Here is a 16,032-nt window from a genome sequence, read left to right on the forward strand (position 1 = left end):
GCTTCCTACCTGCTGATGTCTTAAAAATAATCAATCAATTTAATAAATAGACAAAAAAGTCTATTTGGTTAATCTATTGTAATCAAGTTACTGTTCCATGCAATCAAACACAATCTTAATTGATAGACTATTAAGACATTTAATGTGCTATGGGAGAAAAGGATACAAATTGATTGCAAAGTCCTTTAGAACTGTGCTGCTCAAACTTTCATGTGCATATACACCACTTAGGGACCTTGTTAAAAATGCAAGTTCTGATTTAGTAGGTCTGGATTGGAGTCTGAGATTCTGCACTTCTCACAAGCTTGCAGCTCGTGCTGATAATGCCAGTCCTGAATCACATCTTGAGTAGAATTTAGGAAATGACAGCCCTTTTGTCAGTCTGTTCCTATGTTGTAGCTAGTCTGTTTTTCTTTGATATGCTTGTTATTCAATTAGAAATCTGCAGAGGACTCATTCAGTACATTTTCAACAAAAAGTTAAGGTTTTATTTAGAATATCATTTTAGAGACAAAAAGCAGTTTGTTTTGTTTAGCAAAATAAATTTAACAAATGCATTTAAATAAGGTAAATTCAAGACTTTTGTGGATGTTTTTCTTGGTTTCTTGCTTTTCTGTCTTGTCACTTGCAGTTTCTACTTTCTAACCTAACTAGATTCTTTCTAAGTTAACACAGCTTTAATCCAAGAAATTACTTTATGAAATCTGAATGACTCAAATATTCATCTGTATTCTCATTCAACCTCCATGTATTAAATGAAACATAAGGAAAACAAGTTAGAGAAGTAGATTCAGAAAGAAGTGTTTCTCCCTCTTGGTCATGCTCTCTTTTCAACAGATGCTTTGCCTGCTCTGAAATGGATGTTGAAAGTAAATTGTTATTGGGAAGTGAAGATCAAAAGCAGACTTAAATGGTTTTCACACTATCTATCATTAAGACCCAAAGGGAAATACAAGTCACACCATTTCCTTAGCCAAGCCACCGCTTTACACAGAAGCTGCACGTAGCTTCATATTGTTATTTTCATTAGTTATGTACATTACAAAAATACAACATTGTGTTAAATAGCAGGACAGCTAACAATGGAATATACAACACTACACTGAAAAAAACAAACAAAATAGCTTGGTTAAGCCGAGGCGAGAAACAGCAGATGGTCTTCACGGAGGGAAGCTACCAATGCCCACCATCTCCTTAGTCAGTGACGGATCTGCATTCTGAGGGTAGACCTTCCGACTTCCGCCACTGGGCCAGGCGCTGCTTAAACCATTTCTGGAGGAGGGAAATGTGCAAAATTACCTGCCACATACTGAAAAAAAACAAAAGGTCCATTCTCTTCTGACAGGTAGTCTCTGTGGCCCAAATGGAAAGGAGGAGAGGAAGGAGTGTATCCGTGGGGATGGTTCTTGTCACTGTCACACTTAAATCTTTCCTGCCTCAGCTCCTTTGCCCACGCTGTTTCCTGGGTTTAGAATGTTCTATCTTCATTCTGTATCTGATGATCTCCTTTCATCCTCAGGCATCAGTTTAAATAGAAACTTCTCTATGAAGACTTCTCTGACCATTTTATCTAAAGTAGGTTCTCCACTCATTTTAGTACTTTGTTATCATCACAAGACTTTTAAAATCGGTAATTGTTTATTTGTGTATTCATCTTTTAATCTGCATTTCCTTCTGGAATATAAGATTCATGAAAGCAGTGACTGTGTTCATTTTGTCATCATTTCATCCTTAGCCCCTAGCATAGGGTTTAACAGTTAGAGAGTAAGCAATGTTTACTAAATGAACAAATTGAAGCATCTCTTCAATGGCCCACATAGATCTCTATGCTGCTGCATCTCATCAATGTGTGCTGATCTCACCAAGGACCTTCCTTACTCATCGGTAGTGCTTAGTAAGTATTTGTTGAATAAATGGAATGGATAACTGAGCGCTGGACAACCTCGAAGAACTCCATAAAATAGGCTAACTCCATGAAATAGGCTAACTCAAATCTCTCCTGCTCCAGGGCCGCTGGGCAATGAGAGAAGATCAAGTGGGCCTACCAGTTTACTCAGAATTTTCTAGTTTTTTGTGACCCAAAATATTTACACCTCACAAAAGTGACTATGGATGTAGGGAAAGCCCCAGATGGGATGTTTCTATACATGGTACCACGTGAGGACTAAAATATTTTTATCTGCTGAAAAGCAGTGGCTGCCTTTATTATGCTACTGCAGGGGTGGGGAACCATGCAAAGAGGAGATAATGAGACCCATGCTGGGGAAAAGAGTGGGGTATGGGCCAAGTTCGCCAGAAGGAAACTGGGATTTAAAAAAAGAAACAAACAGCATCGAAGAAGGACTGGTGAGAAATAGAAGCAGCAAGCAGCGATCCACATGGGAGAGGATGAGTTAGAGGGCTCTATGAGAAGCTGGGATCTCCAGACATTATTCTCCTTCTCACCTTTCACATATCATGGTATATACACTGAGAATGATAATATTATGTTGGTGCAAAAGTAATTGCGGTTTATTTTCATGTCCCACTGGTATAACTAGGCAAGCTGCTTGGATAGGTGACCAATGGGGGCTCCACAGTCCTAGGCCCTGCCAACGGGAAGCTCTATTGTATCTCATATTGTCTATGAGAACTTGAGGAAGTCCATACAAATAGAGCACCAGTCAGCTCAACTGTAAATGAAGAGGTAATCTCAGGGGATCGCTATTGTCCCTTCTGGGTTTCCTAAAATTTACTTCTTTTAGGGGTAAGTAGATGATGGGACAGAAAGGAAGCAGAAAGAGCACAGCTATGGGATGCCAAACCTGGGATGTGCTGTTGGAGATGATGTGGTGAGAAATGTCTAGAGGGTTCTGACTTAGCATAGGTGGACACCCGCCCAGCTGCACATTTAACCTCAGAATAAATAGGCTGGGCGCTAGGGCCATGATGGGGAAGATCTCATCTCTGCAGAGATCTAGGGAGCTGAAAGGCAGTTCATCCTAAACCCAAGATCAGAAGAAAGAGTGAGGAGCACAGGAGGAGTGCTTCTAAGGATCGAGTCCTCTGGAGCTAGAAGGGAGTGAGACCTCAGGGCAGTTTAGGGCTCTGTAGCAATGCTAAGCTGGCTGCACAGCATGGGACCACACCTGTAACTCGCCCTAAATGTACAACAGAATTTACACACTGAAATGCCACACACAGCTGTCAAGATCAGCTGTCTTATACACCTTTGTACTGCAGGGTGGCAGCAGAGAAAAGTACTCTAGAGCCAGGGGCAGCAGACTACCCTTGAGGAAGCCTTCTTTTTGGGGGTTGCTCTCCAGGTGCCATGTTTCATTCCTGGGGGTCACTATCCTTAAGGGGAAGAGAGAGCTCACCCCGGTGGCTTTAACCAAAGTTCTACTGCTAACAGTGGACGCCATTTTCTTCTGTAATCCATGTGTGTGTCTAATTAGCTCTGAAATCTGGTGTGAGAGCAGCACGGCTCCAATGTCATTAATGAGGTAGCTCTGTTGGGGGCGTGGGTGGTTCAAGGCTACAAGTCTGATTCAATAGGATTTCCAGTTCCTAGAGCTGAATAAAGGACAGAGTTTTAAAGACTGACTAATTAAAACTTGGAGGAAAAAAGTCTCATTTTCTATCAGGATTCATTTAAGACAAAGTGATTGAACTGGCCTCATTCAGGAGAGCCACCCACATCTTTACACTAGTAACGAAGCAGAATATTAATGTACAGTTACTGAACATAACTTTAGCAAGGACCACATATGTGAACTGGTGAATTGGCACCCAAACGCTTAACAAATTGAATCCTACCTAGCATTGGGGGATGGCACGAAGTTCAAGACAAGCTCGATTATTTTCTGAAGATACCTGTTTTAAATCAGCTACACATATAATAATTTAGCAAACCAGTTGCTGTCCAACAAAACCCATTGAACACCTTGCTTGCTTGTTTTCCCTCCAGAGCTGAATCTTATCACATCGCACATCAATACTAATTTTCCACCTGGCTTTATCTTTCTCTACTTTGTTTCAGTCATCCCCTGGGAAAGACATTCATTCCTCACTTGCTTATAAATGAATGCCCTCGTTACCCTCCCCCATTGATGGAGATTTGTTTACTTCGAGTGAACAGATGATAATTAGACACCGTCATGTGGACGGGTTAAGGCAAAGTAACATTGTTCCCGTCCTTTTCTCTAGTAACTAACATTTCCTTCTTTTCAGGAGGAGACCTTTAGAGGTCTTTATCCCACAGATAAAACATCCAACAACTAAAACCACTGAGTTTTGGGAATAGTCCCAGGACATGAGAGGAGATAAAAACACTGGAAACGTCTCTAAGCACCAACGCCAGCTACACTGGGCTTGAATTCATGATAGAAAATGCCAGATCATCTCAACCTCCCGAGGGGCTGATGAAAGAGCTTTCCCAGCCTCTTCTAACACTGACTTCAAAACAATAAAAGATACAGGGGTCAGTATTCTGTAAGGTTTATCTAATTTCATTGTGGGGGCTATCTAATTACTGTCATGAGAAAAACCCATTCTGGGATCTCAGCATCTGCAACTTAAAAGTTATTTCCACTGAGCACCCTTCACCTCACTCCAGTTCCTACAGGTGTCCTCCCCACAGCAGAGAACATTGTCCTACAGTGGGACTGTTATAAAGAAGTCATCAGAGCCCCCAGTCAGAGAAATTTTAGTCCCTCTTTCCTCTGCCAAAGTATCAGCAATGTGAATCAGCTCTAGTTTATTATCTCACAGGAGCATCTCATGCTTATTTTTCTTGTACTAATGTATCAGCTGTTATGGAAAAATGAAGAATACTGGAGGTGGGGGGATGTTAGGGATGAGGGCATCAGGCATATGAAATACATATTATTTTGGTTACCTTTATTTGTGGAAAGGGAAAACTAATAAAGAATAGTGTCTGGATATGCTGCTGATACCAGACACTGCCGATATGTAGGCCCAGCACACCCTGGCTTCCCTGAGTTATTCAAAGGGTCCCTATAAAGCCTTGTATACATGAAAATAATTTTATTTATGCCTGAAAGTTCATCACTGGGCATGACAGCTCCAGAAAATACTTTTTTTTAGAAGACACTTTTTAAAATGGAAGCGTTGTTTGAGAAAATTGAAGAAATTCTCACCCACCACTACACACTGTGGTGGCGAGGGTTGGGAAAGGGTTGAAGCGGGCAGGAGGGTAGGGATGGAAAGAATGGAAAGTCAGAAGATGAGACCCCACCGAGTAAGGGGTGACAGAGGGTTACCTAGGAAGCTTCTTTCAACGAACTTGCTAAATGTGGCCCCTCTCTGAACTCTGGGGTCTCCGATGCTTCCCTGTAGTCTATGCAGGAAGACTGAGAGGCAAGCCCAGCTGTGGCAGCCTCAGGGAGGAAGGAGGTATTGGCTTCAGGGCAGGAAAAGGAAGCCAGGGGCCCTGCTATGAGGCTGACTCACCCCCACACCCACTCATTTCAGGGTTGGGTCTACCATTTGTTCATTTGAAGAAGGTAGAAAAGGGGAAATAGGAGTAGCGCTGCCTGGATGTTGAGATGAACCTGCTGGGCAGGAGTCTGAATTGGCTGATCTCAATCACAGAAAGAAGCAGCTGCCCTTTCTTTCTTCCTGCCCCTCGCTTGATTTCATTGCAATACTGTAATATAAGATGAATCTTGAGGAAAGACTGACTATAACCCAGGATGACTATCATGTAAGGCATGGATTTTTTTCAAGAAAACATATAACCTAAGTTGAATTTTCAGTCCTTGCCCCCGCACCCCACCCAGCTGTTCATTCTTCCTCTGTGGAGATAACACAGCATCCTGCTTAGGGGTCTGGATTGTGCCCAGACGTCCAGCGTTCAAATCCTAACTCTGCTACTTCTTAGTTGTGCTCTGGAGCAAGTTATTTAACCTTTCTGTGCTTTAGTTCCCGTATATGAACAATGGGACTAATAGTGCCAACCTCACAGCACTGTTGTGACAAATAAGTGAGTTAATACTTAGAGGGTGCCTGGAACAATACCCGGCAAGTATTAGCCATGACAAAGGTCAACATAATTATGCTACCTTACAGGTAAAGGAGTAATGGTAATTTACCACAGGAGAATCAGGGCTGAGAAGAACTTAGCCCCGAGTTGGTGCTGTGCCCGCAATAAATCCACGGGCTTCTATTTATAAGACGACTAATTATTGTTTCTGTGATCACTCCTCTTTACTAAATATAGCGTGGGATTTTAAATGATAAAACTTTAGCAGGCTGCCTCCTCAGGGGGTTCCAAGAAATGAGCTGTAAGACTTGGATTACTGCAAATCACCTTCCATTAAGTTCTGCTGCTGGTTAACCGGACATCTGTTCCCTTTGCTAAAAACAGGTATGCTTGACTTTCTATTTGACCTAGGAATGAGAGCACTTTTTAAGGACAAGTTCTGGTTTAATCAGTAAAAAGCATTTTGGACTTGGAGCTGAGGGTCTGGGTTCTGGGATCCATGGGAGCACCCATTACAAACTTTTAAGCCTCAACTGAATATGACTCATGGTGAGGAGAGAACCAAGTGTCTAACGGCCTACACAATGGGAAGAAGAAGAACGTCTCTGCTTTAGAGCTGAGACTAGAGGTGTGAAGTACTTTGGGCTTCCAAGGGAGAGATGCTAGAGCAGTTCCAAGTAGTACTATCATGCATAACTAATTGTCTTTCCGTGACCCAAGGGAAAATGTAAGTCAGAGTTTAGACAGGGTTTTAAAAAAGTCAGTTGGAGCAGCCAACAACTGCACCTGGAGGTTAATAATCACGGATAGTTTTGCATTCTCTACCCTTAACAATTTTCAGGATCATATAGCTTTTAGAAACAGACACATAAATCAATGCATTTAAGGGGACATCTGTGTCCACTCCTTTCAGCTGTAATGGCAGATGTCTACCTTCTTGGAAAACTCCAGAAAAAGACTCTAAACCTTAGAGCAGGGGGAAATTTAAAAAATCTGAACCAAATCTCCCTGGCTAAAATATGCAATTTTAGCTCTGCTGCTAAGGGAAGCAGCAGTGTGAGGTAGTGGAAAGAGCATGCTTAACGACCCGTGCCATCCGGGCAATTCCCTCCCGCTGGGCCTCAGTTTCCTCGTTTGCCAAACCTGAGGGCTGAATTTATAGTTGATCGCTAAAGTCCCCTCCAGCTCTGACATTCCCGCGAAGAATAGATCTGAGGACACTGGGCTCAGTACTTCTCAGGAAGGTTTTGCTCACAGCCCAAAGGAGAAACTGAGCCGGGGTTTGCGAGGCAAGAGTGGGTCAGGGACGCTGCTCCCAACCCGGAGGGAGGAGACAGCGTTTACCCTGGGCTGTAGCGGACAGTGGGAAAACAAGGGGAAGGAATAAAGAACGTGAGGTTTCTACGCAGCTCTTGGGGGAGCCCCCGCGGACTGGGCATGGAGGGCCAGACGGGGCACCCATGGAGACCCGAAGCTGGGGTGCAACGTAGGGGGCGATGCAGGGTCCCGGAATGCAGGCAGAAGCGATGAACGATCGGGAGAGGGCAGCGAGAGGCGGGAGGCGAGGGCGAGTGGGACCCCCACATTCGCGAGCTGGCCCCCGCGAGGGTGGGCGCGGCGGGCCCGGGGGCAGGGGTCGGGGCGCGCGGGGTGCGTGCGGGGCTCACCTGGGTCTCCTCCTCAGAAAGGCCGGCCTCGGCCGCGATGAGGCACAGCGTGGTGGGGTCCGGGTGCTTGTTGACCTTGTTGAAGTTGTACTCCAGAATTTCCACCTGGTCCTGGGTGGGGCCGCTCGCGGTCTCCGCAGACATGGTCCCGGCGGGGCTGCGGGGAAGGGGAAGCGGCTGCGGTGAGCAGGCGGGACGCAGGGAGCGACGCAGATCCGGGCGCCCTCCGCCCGCGGGGCTGGCTGTCCCCTCCGCAGCCGTGAGGCTGCGCGGGTCCCGGGAGGCTGCAGGCTGCGGCGGGACCTGCCCGGCAATTTTTACAGCGAGTTTCCTCCGGGCCCCCGGTTTGGGGCGGTGGGAGGAAGATGACGCCGCGCGCCCTCCCGGCCCTAAGGCTCTAAGGAAGGAGTGGAGGAAGCGCGGCGAGATTTTGAAAAACCGCCGTCAAAGCTTCGTCCGGGGAGAAGGCTCTGCCCGGCTGACCGGCTTGACAGATGGCGTGGGCGGGTCCACCCGAGTCCGCAGCGGGGATGCCTCACCGGTATCCGTGGTTCTGCCTCTAAAGTAGTTCAGTACTTCGGGGCCCTCGTGGGGGAGGGTTGTAAAACCCACACCTCTTCCAAAGAAGTGACCCACAGGACAGAAATGACTTCTCAAAGTTGGGGAAATGGGGGCGGCGCTTTTAATCTTCCCCTTTTACAGAGGTGGAGACAGGTCCACAGAGACAGGATTTACTCTGGAGTCCCTAAGACCGGGAACTGAGTGAGCATCAGGAGCAATTTCCACCTGAGGGTTTGTCTGAGTCACTCTGCAATCAGCGGGCTCTGCCTGCACTTCTCCACACCCCCACCCCCGATTCTTCTAAGTCCGAGGCCTCCAGCCTACCGGGCTGTGCACTGCCCCACGTGGCCTGGCCATTGTTCCACAGCGTGTGGTAGGTAGTCCACTTCACCTAGAGGTGGTCCCTCTAGGAGAGGACTTCCAAGATAAAGCCAAAACCCAACTGAGAACAACCTATAGCAACTGTCTTTTAAAATCTCAGACTTCCCTCTGATTGTATTAAAATATACTGTAAAGTCAAGAGAATGGGTCTATTACAAGCTTCAAGGTCTGTTGTACTTCCTTACTTTGGAGTCAAATACTGCTCTAACAGATTTTGGACATGATATCCGGCTACATTTTCTCCATTCCTAAGTAGACTCTGAATGGGACTCAAAAAAAAAAAAAAAAAAAGGGAGCTGTGTACCCCTCCTCTCCCTCTCCCCAATTTAAGATATATCAAGGTATAAGAAGTTAGAGTCTTCAATCTTGGCTGTGGATTTGGTACAAACAGGTCAGGGCTTGACACTGCTGACTGTAAAAGACAGGCGCAAGTGTGGGAATCATGTTGGTTTGTTGTTTTAACAAACAATTGCAAAATCATCCAGTACAATCCTGAGCGTGTTTTGATGTGGTTTGTGTCTGGATGTGAGCCACCCTCCACTGCTCTGCCTGCATGCCTGATGTTACCTTTTCTATTGTGACTGCATCCTAGGCTCCCTAAATATATGGCTTTACCTCTCCTCTCGGTCAATTGAAGAGGCTTTCAGAAAAGACAAGAAGCCATTCTACTGTGAGAGAGTCTTGGGCTCAAGCCACTGATCAGGTCACTATGTAATCTCCCTGCATTTTTCAGGAGCCCTGTGCTCCCCCTAAAACCTTTAGCAGTGATTTTTGTCACCATGCTGAGGCAGGATAGGGTCAAGCCAGGTTAGAAATACCTCCTCTCCTGTGGGCATCTATCTCTCCCTTTCTTTGACACAGAACTTCAGAGCTGGAAAGAACCTTGGAGATGAACCCCTCCAGCCCTCTCCTGGAACAGCCCAGGAGAATGAGGCCCGGGAAGACTTACTTTCCCAATGTTGTACTGGTGACCAGTACCTAGAACTAAAAGCCTTAGCTTCAGTTTCAGTCCTGTGCTCTGCTAGACCTTTTCCTTTCTTTTCTTTTTTTATTTCTTCTGGGGTAGGGCCCCAAATTTGCATTTCTAATGAGTTCCCAGGTGATGCTGATGCTTCTAATCTGAAGACCCACTTGGTGATCCAGTGATGTAGGTCTTTGAACATGGAACAGGAATTTGGATTTATTTTGTTGTTTCTAAGTGTAATGGAAAGCTATTAGGTGATTTCAAGCCATAGACTCTGATTAAAAAATGTATTGGAGGAAGGGAGTAGAGAATGAAAGTTCAGTATACTCTCAACCTTTTTGTATCTTTGGATCTAAAATATGTCTCCTGTAGAAGACATATAGTTAGATCTTGTTTTATTGTTTTTTTCTTTTTTTTAAAGCAGTCTGACCACCTCTGCGTTTGATCGGATTGTTTTATCCATTCACATTTAATGTTATTATTGATGTAGTTGGATTTATGCTTTTTTTGTTTTCTATGTCTCATTACTAATTTGTTTCTCCTTTACTAACTTCAATTAAATGGATGTTTCCTACTGTACTATTTTAATTCCTTTAACATTTTTTTCACTCTGCTTTTTGTTTTTTTTGTGTTTTTTTTTATTAAATTTATTGCGGTGACAATGGTTAGTAAAATTACATAGCTTTCAAGTATACATTTCTATAATACATTATCTGTATTCTGCTAGACCATTTTCAACAGGCCATTCTGTCTCTAAGTTGGCAGAAAAAAATCAGGAGGGCAACAGCCTAAATGCAGGCCATTACCATTTTGAATGGGTATTGACTATCTCTTAGAATGGCAATTCCAGCCACAGCCGCCCACTGGACCCACCCACCACTGCTCATTTTGCCTAAAAACATGGGAGAGAGGAAACTGTTGCATCTGATCTTATTACTTGCCCTAGAAATGTTCCATCTATTTCCATTGACATAGTTATGCTGCCTCTTCCATGAAACTTTTTGCTGCTTCTTTGTGGAGTCCTTAGTCCTTCAGAAATATTAATCAAATGTACAGATTTCTAAACTAGACTCAGATTCAAGGACTGTTGTGCAGAACTTCTTTTCCTCTTTTTGTTATTTAATTGCTATTATATAATTCAAAGGCGACTAATGTTCTTCCATTTAATCGGGTGCATTTTCTCTTATTATGTTTTTGTGGATTCCTGTTACAGGACTTTATATGAGGTTTCATGGATAGGCTCCTGTTGACTTTAAACTACTCCTCTAGTTAGTTGGCTGAGGGACATTGGATTTGGCTGCCTGCTAAGGAGATTTCTGGGAGGACCATTTGAAAGCACCTACTTCTCCAAGGTGCACCAAACAAAATTGATTTCTAGAAATGACGATGAAAGATCTAACCCCTACAGTCAGATCTACCTGTTATTTCTCCACAAAGCTCAATCTCTGTTATTTCAACCCTCTTTGGCTGACAAGGGCTTGCTGCTGCTACTGCTACTGCTTTGTTTTTTCTCTCCTTCTCTTAAAGGAAACTTATAAAGCAAATCACCCTAGTGACCTTGGCTTTATAAAACTTCTCAACTCTTTCCAGTAAGGAAACTGTTGAAAAGTTTCTCTGAAGGTAGTCTAAACAATTTCAGATGAAAAGAACTGAAAATATTTTAAAGCTTCTTAAACTTTAATTTTAGCACAAGTTCTATTGTTGCTGTGGTTATTAATGTCTTATGAAATTTTCAAAGAGTAATTTGTCTTGTGATTGTGTTTTCTTTTGTGGATAGGGGAAGACAATGCATAAACCTTTTCAAAGTGGTTAAATGAAAACTGGTGGCTTTTTTCTAAATTGATTCCAATGCTTGGGTAGACAGCTTTACCTTTGTCTCCTAATCCTATAGTTACTTATTTTAAAGATATTTACCTATATGAACTAGCCCACAGAGAGTGCTACAACTGGGAACCTGCAGAGGTGGCTGTGCACTCACATTTCTCATCTTCTTCTCCCTGTCCCAGCCATTCCAACCTCTTTGTAAAGCCACCAATATCAAACCAAGAGAAAAAGGTTATTGGTGACAGATATTCCTCATAAACAGAGCCCCATGGTAAGCTGGCCAAAAGTGAAAACTGCAGACGGATCATTCTGCAGAGCCATCTCCCACTTTTCTTAAGCCCGAATTTCCTTTATGTTCACCGTGGACTTGATGAAGCTATGGGCTCCTGAAGCATTTTGTATTTTCTTAAGTGAGACAAATGATGTGCAGCCATTTCCCTAAGAAAAGTGGTGGGACTTTAGAAGGGGTTAGGGTTTCCCCACTCATCACTTACGGAACTACTCTGGACAGAGTGGGAAGGGGGTCACCCAAGCTGTCAGTGTCTCTCAGAAATTGACAAATAGGAGTGGACTATTGATCTGCCTCCCCAGGCTAACACAGGGCTGGTTGAAAAAGAGAGAATTTTGTTTCGTGTTGGTTTTTGTTTAGTTAATGTCCCTAAGCTTAGCGCAGTACTTCTGCCTGGCTGGGCCTCAGAATCACCTGTAGAAATGTCCAAGCCCACCACAGACCTCCTGAATCAGAAGCACATTTTAGGGATCCAGCATGGGAGAGACACAAAATGTATTTCAGCTCTTATGAGATTTAATCATTAATATAAACTATAAATGTTTAGAGCTTCTTATACCTTATACCTGTAAAGATACATTAAAATATCTTCTAATTTTGATGCTGTGTGTAATTTCAACACTTGAGTAGAAAGTAGGTTGAGGTAGTTTTCTAGCAATAAGCTTTTAGAAATACACATTGGAAAAAAATTTTAGACACCCTGTTATTAATCTTTTGTATATGGTCAGGAATGGGGGAAATGCCTTTAAAATTAGGAATTATCAAGAGAAAATTTCCCATGCTTTCAAAAATTTATAAATAACATAAAACCCTTTTAAAAATCTTTCAGGAAAATGTATTCTTGTATTGAGATCAGAGCTGAAGAAAGCAGGTTATTGAAAGAAAAATTCCTTCCACTGCATCGTACAAATTTCCATAATTGATTTAGAAGCTAAAAATTACAGTGGAAAAGATTTGGCAACCTTGAGTTGATCATCCTTCTCTAATTCTTAAATTTTCCAGTGAGGGAAATGTTAAAATTTAAGTTATCATTTATTTGGACAACATATGTAATATGACTTAAAACTAGACATTAGACTATGTATATACCACGTTCACATAGCATCATTGCTGTCTTCAGGGAAACAGGATTTCAAACCTATATGGGAAAATACATTTTTAAGCGCTATATTGATTGCAATTTTACATAGTAAAAAAAACTGGAAGAAAATATAACAAAACATTAACAGAGGTTATATTTAGATTGTTGAACTATAGGTGAACTAAATTTTTTTATATTTTTCCGGGTTTTCACATTTATTACTTTGAAATTAGAAATTTTATTTTAAAAAGAAAAGACATCCTTGATCAGACCAATGGTGCATCTTGCCCACAGTTTAATCTGATTATTGGTACCAAATTACATTTTCAGGATAAGTATGTGCCAGGAGTTGTTTCTTATTAAGTCTACCTAGATGATTAAGGAAGTAAACATTTTCATTTTCCACTGAAAGATCATTAGGTATCATGTCAGCTATGTACATGTAAGCAATGTGCATGTAAGCTATGAAGCATAAATTAAATAAACACTAGTGAACCCCACCCAATTTAAACATTAAATCATTACCTAGACTATGGGAGCTACTTACGCATATGTTTCCTTCCCACTCTACCCTCTGGCTTATCTGCCTCCAGAGGAAACCAAGGTTCTGATTTTTGTATTAATCATTCCTTTGCTTTCTAAAGTAGTTCCATCACATATGTATGGATCCCTAAAAGCACACTGTTTTCAGTTTTGTATATTTTTGAGATATATAAAAATGGTATCACTATATACAATTCTGTGAATTGCTTTTTTGCATCACCATGCTTCCAAGATTCATCCATATTTCTGCATTTAGAGAAGTTCATTCATATTCAGTGCTGTTTCCGTTTTGTGAATATACCACACTGTATGTTTTTTTTCCTGTTGATGGATATTTAGGTTGTTTCCGGTTTTTTGCTATGGTGACATTGCCTTGCTGAACATTTTTGTATATACCTTCTGAAGCACGTCTAGGAGGGGTTCTCTAGGTTATATACACGAAGAGGCACTGGTTATAAGGTACGTGACTATTAACTTTACAACATAATATGAACTTGTTTTCCAAAGTTGTTGAACAAAACTACATTTCTACCAGCAGTGCATGGTATTTCCTTTGCTCCACAGCCTCATTAAACCCTTACTTGTATTGCCAATCTTTTAATTTTTGCTGTTATTTTTAGGTAGTCTTTTTATCCATGCAAAATATCTAAACCTTCTCTAAGCTAGTTATGTTTTCAGCCTGCTTAACTTCTTGGGGCTAAAAGGTTCCATATGTTTACTGTTTACTGTGTGAACATATTTCCTGTTCCAGCCTAGAAGGAGATTTGAGGTATGTTTTGAGAGTTTAGATTGTCTCCAGGCTAGCTTGTTATTTCCATTGGTCACCAAGAACAATACAAAAGATATATGGAAAAGTCATTACAACAGGCCTTGTCTGTATTCTGCTGAAAATGTTACAATTTTCCCTTTTACAGAGCTCCTGGGAGTCAGAACTTGATTCTGCACTTTCAAAAATGTGTTAATCGTATCAATTATTCCCTCCCCTCAAAATGAATATCAAAGTCTCCAAAGAAAAACACCACAGTTGAATTTTAAATGATTGAGTAAAGAAGAAGAAAGGATGTAGGGATAGATAGGAAGTGTAAGAGAGACTATTAAGCCGCGGGTTTAAAATAAGATATAAGCCTGTAAAATCAAACAATGGGATCAAGTGTTTGGACTGCAGTACCATGATCGTAGGGTGCCGAGCTCCAGATCAAAAGCAGGTTGGTATTACTCTTTTAGTTCCTCTCACAAGCCTATCTTAGGAATCAGAATGGAATTAGTCCTGTTTTGTGGTCAAGAAAGGTTAACTCACGTGTCTACAGCATCAGAAGAAGACTCCGAATTCTACCTTTTATTCTGGCTACAGCAGGAAAGGTGGTTTGCGATGTCATGGGCATCAAGATTGATTTATACATACGAAATGCTATGTATTCTCCTTATGCTCTACAGGTGTCAGAAATCCTAAGATAACACTGAATCACCTGTTGGGATCACTGAGCTCTAATATTAATTATTGTCTCTCACTTTAGTGAAGAATCGGGGCTGGAAGCAGCCAGTCTATCCCATTGTGGGCTAGCCCATTGCTGACCTACTGTGGTCTCTCCAGTCTCATTTCCTTTGCTGCTGTTGCAGCCCTCTTGCAGACCTCCACACATCTCCTGGTGTCTACTTGACACCAAGGCAACAGAGATAATGGAGTCACCCCTTTCAAGTTCTGTTCTGACTCCATTTTTTGAGGTGGAGATAAATTGGGGACATTTGTTCATGTTCGTCCAGTAAGATCTGAGCTTTTAACCTTTGACCCAGTGTCACATCTGCAGGCACATGCAGAACAGGCCTGCCAGCTCTTCCAGAACATGCTGCACTTGACTCATTGAGGCAGAAAAACTGGGATGCCAACTAATACTTGAAGTCATGCCCTTCCAACTGGTCTCCAGTGACCATACCATCCCAAGTACCTCTTATTCCCCCGGGCGAAATTGTTATGAGGTTTCGTGTTTGATGTTTCAGCCTTGCTCTGGCATTATTTCTCAGTTGCTAATCCAAGGCTTAAAAATATGAAGTGTTGCCTTCTTTTAAGTTCTGCATATCTGATGTGCACTTTTATATGTGCTCTGTGTAGTTGCTAATGCAGTTAATTGCTTTCCAGGTCCTCCTCTTTAGATTTACTTTCCTCTTGCCTTAGAAGCCCTCCTGTCTCAGGAAACCCAGCAGAATTAAGAGCAAAATGAAGTTTGAGGTAATGTAGTAAAGAGATCAAATAATTAGAAGTCCTGAGTATTAATCATTCAAAACCTCGCTTTGCTGAACCTCCATTTCTTTCATGTGAAGAAGGAATATAATAATACACACATTTGCCTAGCTCTCAGCTTTGTTGTAAAGTTCATATATTATTGTAGGGAAAGCGTTTCTAAACTGTAAAGTGCTTGCTTACAAAGGAGATTATCGTTCTTTAAATGAGTGTGAGCTAGGCATTCGGTTTCCTGGATGGCAAACAGGTAAGAACAGTTTATAAGTTTCACTCTTTCTGGGTTACAGTCTCCCTTTTTTAATCTTTCTGGAATGGTAAAGCACAATGGTTGAAATCAGAACCTTTAAAAAAAAATCAAATGCCGTATATATTGCTTCATCAGAAGATGTATCCCTGGATGGAACTTCTCAAGACTAACAAGGTTGGGGGAGGGGGTGTCACATCTTAAGCACGTTTTCTCTCTACATTGTACATTGATTTGACCTCAGTTGTGGTATTTT

At 42.2% G+C, this 16,032-nt stretch overlaps 1 protein-coding gene across 4 annotated transcripts in view; it reads right to left on the minus strand.

Annotated features, from left to right (window-relative positions):
• Window positions 1-461: 461 nt before the first annotated feature.
• HOPX (HOP homeobox) overlaps window positions 462-16,032 on the minus strand; it is a 28,025-nt gene continuing 12,454 nt past the window's right edge. For 2 of the 4 annotated variants that reach the window (XM_033106110.1, XM_033106111.1), the window contains exons 2-3: window positions 7,654-7,810; window positions 462-1,272 (exon numbers count right to left, since the gene is read on the minus strand). In XM_033106110.1, coding sequence (XP_032962001.1) covers window positions 1,195-1,272; window positions 7,654-7,797 — 222 coding nt within the window. In that variant the 5' untranslated portion in view covers window positions 7,798-7,810 and the 3' untranslated portion in view covers window positions 462-1,194. Of the gene's footprint in view, window positions 1,273-7,653; window positions 8,090-8,192; window positions 8,437-16,032 lie in introns of those variants that run through there. The other 2 variants (XM_033106112.1, XM_033106113.1) reach the window with 2 other exon arrangements.

The sequence above is a fragment of the Rhinolophus ferrumequinum genome, chromosome 5 (assembly GCF_004115265.2).
Source record: "Rhinolophus ferrumequinum isolate MPI-CBG mRhiFer1 chromosome 5, mRhiFer1_v1.p, whole genome shotgun sequence".
Taxonomy (NCBI): Eukaryota; Metazoa; Chordata; class Mammalia; order Chiroptera; family Rhinolophidae; genus Rhinolophus; species Rhinolophus ferrumequinum.